Source organism: Podarcis filfolensis, assembly GCF_964270895.1.
Source record: "Podarcis filfolensis genome assembly, chromosome: 12".
In the NCBI taxonomy this organism is placed as follows: Eukaryota; Metazoa; Chordata; class Lepidosauria; order Squamata; family Lacertidae; genus Podarcis; species Podarcis filfolensis.
Window position 1 is genome coordinate 55,186,241 of NC_139614.1, and position 10,312 is coordinate 55,196,552.

Consider the following 10,312-nt stretch of genomic DNA (forward strand, 5'->3'; position numbering starts at 1 on the left):
TTCCGCTCTCCAATACATTTTGCTGCTTGAAGCAAAATATAAAATTGGGCGGTTGGGGTCCTCTTCTTCCTCCTTTGGTCCTTGACCCACCACGGCTGCCACCTCCTCCTCTGCTGCCTGAGGCAATTGCAGGCAGCCAGGAGAAGCCATAATAATAATAATAATAATAATAATAATAATAATAATATTTGTACCCCGCCCATCTGGCTGGGTTTGCCCAGCCGCTCTGAGCGGCTTCCGACAAAGATTAAAAATACATTAAAATGTCACACATTAAAAATGATGAACTGAAGGCAGCGGTGGAGGAGATAAAGGAAGACAGTGAGGAGTGGGCAGTGGCATGATGCAGGAGACAAGCGCAGGAGTGACGTATACACCTGAGACAACCATCTCACAAAGCCAATGGGAGGGCCGGCCCTTGCTGCTGTCTGTAATGCAGGAAACTAGCCAGAACACATTGGCGGGGGAATATACCAGTTGGATGAAGCTAACTATTGTGGTTGAGAATAAGAAGCTTTTGGTATTTGGTGCTGTTTGACTGCAGTTTGAACTGTCAGATGAGGAGGCAGCACGTGCTTTTTTTGGCTTCTACAGAGAGCAGATGAAATAAGGCTGGAGGAAGTCGTAAGACCTAGTTATCGTTCTGCACCGGAACATTCAAAATTCTTTCTACTCATGCATTTTGTGTTTTTCATACTGCATTTTTATGTTGTGAACCACCCTGAGATATACGAAGGGTGGTACACAAATTTAGTAAATAATAATAATAATAATTACTTTCTACTCAGATAAAAAAAAGCAGATAAACTGCAACCCATTTATTCATACCTACTCCAGCAACTGTGACATCGCGGATATTCCATGCAGGGCTTCAGCCTCAAAGCCTTGATGTTATTTGTTTTACAGGAAGTAAGGTAAAGCTAAAGGGACCCCTGACCATTAGGACTAGTCGTGACCGACTCTGGGGTTGCGGCGCTCATCTCGCTTTACTGGCCGAGGGAGCCGGCATACAGCTTCCGGGTCATGTGGCCAGCATGACTAAGCCGCTTCTGGCGAACCAGAGCAGCGTACAGAAACACTGTTTATCTTCCCGCCGAAGTGGTACCTATTTATATACTTGCACTTTGACGTGCTTTTGAACTGCTAGGTTGGCAGGAGCAGGGACCGAGCAACGGGAGCTCACCCCGTCGTGGGGATTCGAACCGCCGACCTTCTGATCGGCAAGTCCTAGGCTCTGTGGTTTAACCCACAGTGCCACCCGCGTCCCTGCATACAATATGAATATTAAGTTCATTCAATGAAAAATGAAAATACGGAGTCTGGGGACCCTGCCAGAGGTGCCAAGGAAGGCCTTTGGGGGCATCAGAGAATCCGCAGGTGTTGTGTTGGCAACCTCAGCTATAGGAAAGCTTACCAGACTAGGAAGAAGGCCAGTCACAGCCCAGAGTGGATCACTGCTGATCTCCAAGTCAAACTTTGTCATAGACTGCCTTTCCCCCACACCCTTTCTGCTTTGACTATACCTGTATACTGCTGTCACAACAATTAGATGGGTACTTCAGCAGTAAACACAAAGCATTTCTGCTTTCAGCCACGAAACCCCATTCTAAATTACTGGAAAAATAATAATAATAAATTTTATTTATACCCCGCCCTCCCTGGCCAGAGCCGGGCTCAGGGCGGCTAACACCAATAAAATCACAGTAAAAACATAATAGGGGGAAAAGAAAAGAAAAAAATCAATTTAAAATACAGGTTAAAATGCAATTTAAAATGCAGCTTCATTTTAAAAGTAGCCGATAAATCAAGACCATAAGGAGAGGGAAACATAAGGGTCAGACTGAGTCCAAACCAAAAGCCAGGCGGAACAGCTCTGTCTTGCAGGCCCTGCGGAAAGATGTCAAGTCCCGCAGGGCCCTGGTCTCTTGTGACAGAGCGTTCCACCAAGTCGGGGCCAGTACCAAAAAGGCCCTGGCCCTAGTCAAGACCAATCTAACCACCTTGCGACTTGGGACCTCCAAAGTGTTGTTATTTGTGGACCTTAAGGTCCTCCGTGGGGCATACCGGGAGAGGCGGTCTTGTAGGTACGTGGGTCCTTTGCCGCATAGAGCTTTAAAGGTCAAAACCAGCACCTTAAACTTGACCCTGTACTCCACTGGGAGCCAGTGCAGCTGGTAGAGCACCGGGTGAATGTGATCCCACAGCAAGGACCCCGTAAGGAGCCTCACTGCAGCATTCTGCACCCGCTGGAGTTTCTGGGTCAGCTGCAAGGGCAGCCCCGCGTAGAGCGAATTACAATAATCAAGCCTGGAGGTGACCGTCGTGTGGATCACTGTGGCCAGATCAGGGCAGAAATTACATTTCTCCTTTTATTTTTCAATTAACAAAGTAATAATAATAAATAAATAAAAATAAAAATGTGCATCCCACCCTCACACCATTCCATTGTCGCTATCCAACCTCCCAAAATTTTAACACCTTTTGCGATCGTTTGACCCCTTTCCGTTTTAACAGTACAAATTCTGCAAATACACTCCATATCTCCTCAAAATCATTTCTCCTGCATATTCTCTGTCTTACCTTAACAGCACGTGTTAATTTATCATGAATACAGCCATATCCCACACCTCTTTATACCATTCTTCCATTTTATATTCACCTTGCCCTTTCCACTTCCTAGCTATAATAATTGTGCAGCTGTAAATTACATTTCTGATGCTAAGGCCCCTAAATAAAAGTATGCAAAGACTGGTGTAAATGGAGTAAGTTCCATTAGTACAGAGAGGCCAATTCGAGATTTAAATTGAAAACTGTTTATTTCCGCCTTTTCAAGGAGCTTTCAATCACATCTACGCATTGTGAAGTTATTTGTTTCCCTAAAAACAGACACCATAAATCAGTAGTTTAAAACCCTCACAGTAAAATTTCCCCAAACAATTTCATAATTCATTCAAGAACTGAAGCATAATTAAAATGCATACCTTCATTTTCCAGATATCAAATATTTCAGAAGCCTGTAAACAGTATTACCTTTCTGAACTGAACTTAGTGACAACGCTACAGCCAAGATTGCCAATGCAAATTCTTAGTATAAAAATATTTATATATCTTAACTTACACACAGACACACACAATTATTATATTCTTCCCTCTGTACTTTTCATACAGCGATGGAATACTAATTCAGTTTTGCTTTTTCCCTTCACGCCAATTATTAACAGTGCAATCCTGTAAATCTTTACCCTGATATAAGTCCCACAAAGTTAAAGACGACCTCTTAATCTTGAGCAAATGGGTTCAGGATTGCCGTCCCAAGAGAATTGTAGATTGGCACACCTTGATATTAGGCATTAAAACAGTCCTCCGTAAGAAAATACAAGCTTTTTTTCCTGAACCTTCAAAAAAGAAATAAGGCACATATAGGTGGATATAATTGCATAGCTCACACAAGCTCATAGTGAGATAGTGCTTTGCACAGAGCTCAGTGTAAATCCAGCTTCGGTGTGCATAGAAAAGGGGGGAAACATTTTTAGCAAAAGCTTTACAAGGTCACTTGTGGTTAAGACACTCTACACCTCAGTCCCACCATAGAATTTAACGGTGCTAAATCATCACAATACTAAAGTGTCATAGGAATACCTTGGCATATTATGTGCACAGTGGAATCTTACCTACAATAAATTTCCCGTAACTGTTAGTTCTGGTTTAACAGTCATCATTCTGAAGCCGTAAGGGTGGTTTCAGATCAGTGATTTTGCACTAATACGGTCATCATATGACTGTAACACTAAAGTCCCTTTTCACCAACCATGTTCCACAGAGTCACAACACATACAGGACAATTTCAGAAGGCCCTCTTCCACAGAGATATCGCTCTGCAGCAACTGCAACATTCACCACCACACTGCAGGTGAAAACTGATCGTCCAAACCCGACCGAAGACACTTGTTTCCATGCGGTGCAGCAGCTATTCTGGCAGCAAACTCGGCACCTCTGGATGGCCTGAGAAGATGAGTTCATTTCTTATTGGCCACAGAACGGACACAGATTTGTTCGCTCCGGTGTGCTGTTTTCCCTGCACCTGTGCTACAAGGTCATAGGTCTTCATGGCACTAAAGCGTCAGGCCACATCCGCACCCTGCGTTAGCAGCAGTCTTGAGACTTCCCCCTGGGAATCCTGGGAAATGTAGTTAAGGGCGCCAAGAGTTGTTAGGCCGGCCGATTCCATTTCCTCACACAGATACGGTTCTCAAAGGGGCTTAACAATCAATCATTCTTTCCAGAGAACTCGGGGAATTGTGCAGGGTCTCCTCTAACAAGGCCCAGCACCTGTACCAAACTACAGATGCCAGGATGCTTTGGGGTAGCCATGACTGTTAAAAGTGGTATCATGGTGCTTTCAATATATAATGCGGCACATTCTCCCCCTCCCCAGATTGGCTTCTGTCCCCCTTCAAGTACCATGATGAGGTGGCAGGGAATGTGAACAAACATCTCCAGCACCTCGGAAATCCGTATTCTTTGCACATAATAAGGTAAAGGGACCCCTGACCATTAGGTCCAGTCGTGACCGACTCTGGGGTTGCGGCGCTCATCTCGCTTTACTGGCCAAGGGAGCCGGCGTTTGTCCGCAGAGAGCTTCCGGGTCATGTGGCCAGCATGACTAAGCCGCTTCTGGCGAACCAGAGCAGCGCACGGAAACGCCGTTTACCTTCCCACTGGAGCGGTACCTATTTATCTACTTGCACTTTGACGTGCTTTCGAACTGCTAGGTGGGCAGGAGCAGGGACCGAACAATGGGAGCTCGCCCCGTTGCAGGGATTCGAACCACCAACCTGGTCGGCAAGTCCCAGGCTCTGTGGTTTAACCCACAGCGCCACCCGTGTCCCTAATAGATATGATAGTCACCTTCAAATATCTCAAGGGCTGTCACATGGAAGGTGGAGGAAGCTTGGTTTCTTTTAAAAAAAGACTAAGCCGCTTCTGGCAAACCAGAGCAGCGCACGGAAACGCTGTTTACCTTCCCACTGGAGCGGTACCTATTTATCTATTTGCACTTTGACATGCTTTCGAATTGCTAGGTTGGCAGGAGCAGGGACCGAGCAACGGGAGCTCACCCCGTCGCGGGGATTCAAACCGCCGACCTTCTGATCGGCAAGTCCTAGGCTCTGTGGTTTAACCCACAGCGCCACCCGCGTCGTTCTGTCCCGATACCATGGACTGGAGCTTGCAAAATAACCCACAATTCTTGGCAAACCCTGGATTGTTCCAGGGATGAAATTACAAGAGGCAACGGCGATGAGAAGTAGAAACGGGAGGAATAGTAGCTTTGGAAGAAGAGCAGGGAAGTTTTTAGGAACAGCACCTCTTCTCCCTGGACCACCACAAATGCCATCATCTCTAAAAATGAAGGCAGTCAACAGAAGAGTTAAACGATGGTGGCATTAGAGGCACTGTTCACACCCATTAATATCCTGTCCAGCCTTCACTGCTGTTCAAACAAGTTTATCAGGTTTTCAAAAACCCTACAGTGACCTGTAAGAGGAGTAATAACAGGTGCAAAATGAGCAAAACACAGGAGAATTGAGTTTCTCCTCCGTCACCTTCAACTCTGTGTGGCGGTGATCATTTCCTCAGCCTCACAATTCAAGGTTGCCCCATCAAGAATAAGGATTAGATGTGCCCAGTCTCAGTTTTTAAGACCGAAAGCTGGAATGGCTAACTAAGGTGGCCACATGGCTAGTTCTGAAGCAGAAAGAAGATTCTCTACATACAAGAGGCACAGAGAGAAAGGCTACCAGCTTCAAGTGGCAGGTTGTCAACCCTGATGTTTAGGGCTGCTGGCCTTGATAACTCGAGGCTCTGTTGGGAGTTAATTCTGTTATAGTTTCAAGGTAGCCTGGTGCTATGGGTCATGCCCAATTACAGCTTAGCTAAAATATAGAGATAGCTAAAGCTTTGTCACTTTTCCTGCCAAGAGGCAAGTTATAGAGATCCCAGAACCATTACCTTCAGAAGGTAACAGTCTTCTTTAAGAAGAATTCGCCTATGTCAGCCTTGCTGGCTGGGGCTGATAGCTGTCCTTGGCCAGAACATCTGGAAAGCACCAGGTTAGCAAAGCCTGATCTACATACTGTCAACAGTCAATCAAAGATGCAGTTTAGTCCCTGAACCTCTGCCAGACTAGCTACAATTCTGCATTGTTGATTTAACCGAGGCAGAGACTTAAAAGGCAAGTATCACACTGATTTGTTGAAAGTGCTTCTCTGCATATCTTGCCAGCTTCCTGTCACTTCGTAGCCGCAGGGGCACAGCCTCTGAGTTCAAGGTACAGCCTGGGAATGCAGCAACTAGTTAATATTGGCTATGCCACGTTTGAGGAAGTGTGACAACACCTTATACCTTTACCTAAAGATATAGCCCTCGGGGAAATCTGAATTCCATCTGAAGTGCGTTAAAAAAGCAGTTTCTCTCATTCTCTGACCCATCGGTGGATGTTAAAGCGCTACACGTAACTGATTATGTAAACAGTGATAAGGCAGAGATCATAAATAGCTACTATCAGGAATTGCAAATCTTGATATAGAGCAGTATTTCCCAAACATGGGTCTCCGGCTGTTTCTGGACTACAATTCCCATCATCTGTGACTACTGGTCCTCCTAGCTACGGATGATGGGAGTTATAGTTTAACAACAACTATAGACTCAAGTTTGGGAAACACTGATAAAGAGCCTTTAAATCAGGTGCGAGGAACCATTGGCCCATCAGGTGTCAGTGAACTACAATACCCATCATCCCTGGCCATTGGCTGTGCTTGCGAAGGCTGATGGGAGTTGTAGTCCAGCCACATCCAGAGGGCCAAATATCCCCATGCCTGCTCTAGATATTGACGCAGGTGTTTCCGATACAAGAAACAAGTCTGGTTTCCCACCCTTTTGACATTTTTCAGCGTCATCAATAACAATAACTCTTATTTGCCACGACTACTGTTAACCTCAGCTACAACTTGATTACCTCCTCCCTAAGTTAACAAATGATCGCTTTCACCACTTGCACGATGCAGATTGTATTTTCTCCTCGCTCTGCTTTCAATAATGAAAAGCAACATGAACTCAGGCCTGTTACTACTCTGCAGCCTTCTGTAACCTAGGAGGTGGATTTAGGGCACACAGCCTTGGGGCCCCCACAACTATTGTTTAGAATGGAGCACAAGAGGTAGGGGGGGGGGAGGAATTTTGGCGTTGCACAGGGCCACTGCTAACCTGGTGCCTTCCAGGTTGTCTACAACTCCCATCAACCCCAGCCAGCGCACTGATGGGAGTTGGGAAGCTGCCGTAAAAGCTAAGCAACATTTTCTCCCAACACACTCAACGAGACTCCTACGTGCAACACTCAGGCAGCACCCTAAGGGTGGTGTTTCTCCCACTTCTTGGCCAAACCACCCCATTAGCCACGAATTATGCATATAGTTAACTCAGACATGGGGGAACATGTGGCCGCCCTGTAGTCGCTGGACCAAAACTCCCAACAACCCCTGTCAACATGGCAAGAGTTGATGGGAGCCTTGATCTATCAAACACCTGAAGAACCACAGCTTCCCCTTCCCTGGCGTAACTCGTATTAATGTTATTATCTGTACTGTGGCTGCGTTTGTATTGATTTCAGTTTCCCCCCCGTACAGTAACATGTAACATAAACGTTCAGTAATCTGCAGTTCTAACCAAGGCCACCTTGTTCCCCAAGTATTACAATCACACACACAAAAATTATAGTTGTTCCCTTCTAAGTGAACACCTTAGGATCCACCTGTCCAGATATTGGACAATGACTCCCATCAGCCCCAGCCAATGGGAGTTTAGAATAAAAGGCACTTCAGATAGCTTCTTCACAGTCATTCACTGCCATTCCCAAACTGTTAAAAATCCTTTTAGAAGCTACCTAAATCTGGCATTAACAGTTAATGGGAAGACACGCCAAGCCAGACTTAGTGGGAATACACACTAAGTCAGCTGGAAGTAGTCTTGGATAGAGACTCCCAGACCAATTTCTATTTCTCGAACTTCCACAACTGGTTTTTATCTTCTGCGTTACATGTCCTCATCTGCACATCAGCCCGGCCCTCGGCAGTGCGGTAAGCGCTAAGGCATTTTGCCGAATGAGGGTGATAAATGGTCCTGTCTTCTCTAAAATGCCACACGATGTTTTCTGGGATAGCGGAGCCGTCTTTCGGACAGTTCCTCATGCCTACAAAATCCTTCTGGTCTGGAACTTCGGCGCAGAGCTCTGTCACGGAGTTGAACCGGATCTCCTTATTCGACGTGTACTCAAAGAACTGGTTCCCTCCTTGCCCGTGGCACCCGAAGAGGTTGACGTGGGCGCCCGTCGGGTTGTGCTCGGGAGAATTGTAGTCTAGGCACTCGGAAGAGATGCCCACACTGCGAATGGCCCCGTGCCAACCGGGGCGGTCCTCCGGCACGTGCAAGTTCGGAAATATGTTCGTCAGGTACCAGTCGAAGTTCTGGCACTTCAGGCGCTGCCTCAAGAGCTTCCTTTCTGAGATGTCTCCATAGTTCTCCTTCCGTGCCGGCGGATTCCTGTTGTAGAAGTGCTCTTTATACGCATCCATCCACACTTCCGCCGCCCGTGCCGTATTCTGGAGGAAGTTGGGCCTGGCGTAGGGAGCGCGCTTGGGGAACACATGCCCCACGTGCGAACAGGGGTGGATTTCCAAGATGCCCCCGCACTGCCACACCCGAAAGGAGAGCTCCAGGTTCTCTCCTCCCCAGACGTCCATCCCCATGTCGTAGGTGCCCAGGTATTCGAAGTACTTTTTGCTGACGGCAAAGAGGCCCCCGGCCATGGTGGGCGACCTGATGGGGTCGATTTTTGACTTGCGCCTCTGGCGCTCGTAGTCGGGGACCGAGTGCCACTGGAAGGTCAGGCGCCAGTCAAAGCCCCCGATCATGGGCTCGGCCGATTGCATGTAGAACTCGAAGGTGTTCCAGTCGATGGTGTCGATGACGGGGCAAACGACGGTGCTGACGTTCTGGGCGATCCTCTCCAGCAGCGGCTCCAGCCAGCCGGGGACGCACTCGCAGTGGCAGTCGAGGAAGGTGAGGACGTCGCCGGTGGCGAAGGTGGCCCCGATCAGGCGCGCCCGGACCAGCCCTTCGCGCTTGTTGGTGCGGATCAGGCGCACCCTCTCCAGGCCGCTGACGTACTTCTCCAGTTGACCCTTGAGGTAGGCCTTGTCGCTCAGGTCGTCCACCAAGATGATCTCCTTCAGCAGGACGGCCGGAGAGGTCTCCAGGACGCTATGGACGGTGCGCAGCAAGGTGGACCAGGCCTCGTTGTAGAAGGCGATGACCACCGAGGTGGTGGGCAGCTGGCGGTAGCGGTAGGCCTTGGCCTTGCACTCGGCCATGCGCCCATCCTGGATGTGGCGGTGCAGGGAGATCTTCTGGCTGAGGTAGACGTTGATGGCGTATTGCTCCACCAGCGCCTCCTCCTCCTTCTTCTCCTCGGGGCTCAGCTGCAGGTGGGCAGGCTTGCCCCACTCCCCGGGGGCCGAAGGGTCCGGCGGCGCCTTCTCGTAGACGGGGCGGGCCAGGTCTTCGGGCCGCTCCGCCCCGTCGGAGAAGCGCCTCTCCCCGCGAGGAGAGCGCCTCTCCCCGGCCGGGGCCGCCTGCAGGCTGGCCAGCGACAGCGCCACGGCGAAGAAGGCCACGGCGGCCAGCAGCGCCAGCGCCACCGCGCAGCCCCGGCCCGGACACGGGCCCCTCCGGGCCAGCCGGAGCCGCCGCATGGCGCCGCCGGAGGGAAAAGGCGAACTTCGAGGGCGGCGGGCTCCTCAGGGGCTCCCAGTTCCGGGCTCGCTCCTTCCCGGATACGGAGCACCAAACTCCGAGGAGGAGGAGGAGGCGGAGGAAGCGACCCACCCCCGGCCGCCTGTTCCTCCGCCTTCGCCGCGGCTCCTCGCGCCTCCCCGGGGCCAGGGCGCCCAGCGGTTCGCTCGCAAAGTTGTCCTTTAAAGGGAGGGAGAGGAGGCGGCGGCGAGCGAGCGAGCTTCCTTCCCCCTCGGCCGTCCCACCTCCGGGCAGCCGGCCACCTCCGTGCGCCTCAGCCGCCCCTCCGCGCGCTCTTTCCCCGCCGCGCGCCCCGGCCGGAGGAACGCGGGCAGCCGTCGGGCTCCGGCTGGGGAAGAAGGGGCGCTTGAGGGAGAGGAGGCGGCCAGCCAGCGAGGAGCTTCCTTCCCCTTCTCGCCCGCCTTTTCGGCCGTCCCACCTCCGTTCGCCTCAGCCGCCCCTCCGC

At 49.9% G+C, this 10,312-nt stretch overlaps 1 protein-coding gene across 5 annotated transcripts in view; it reads right to left on the reverse strand.

Annotated features, from left to right (window-relative positions):
* The window catches only part of LOC310746067 (polypeptide N-acetylgalactosaminyltransferase 4-like), a 112,143-nt gene extending 102,113 nt beyond the window's left edge, over positions 1 to 10,030 (reverse strand). For 3 of the 5 annotated variants that reach the window (XM_083579759.1, XM_083579761.1, XM_083579760.1), the window contains exon 1: positions 6,983 to 9,955. In XM_083579759.1, the coding sequence (XP_083435885.1) occupies positions 8,049 to 9,806 (1,758 nt within the window). In that variant the 5' untranslated portion in view covers positions 9,807 to 9,955 and the 3' untranslated portion in view covers positions 6,983 to 8,048. Of the gene's footprint in view, positions 1 to 2,797; positions 4,731 to 5,039 lie in introns of those variants that run through there. The other 2 variants (XM_083579758.1, XM_083579762.1) reach the window with 2 other exon arrangements.
* Between the last annotated feature and the right edge of the window lie 282 nt (positions 10,031 to 10,312).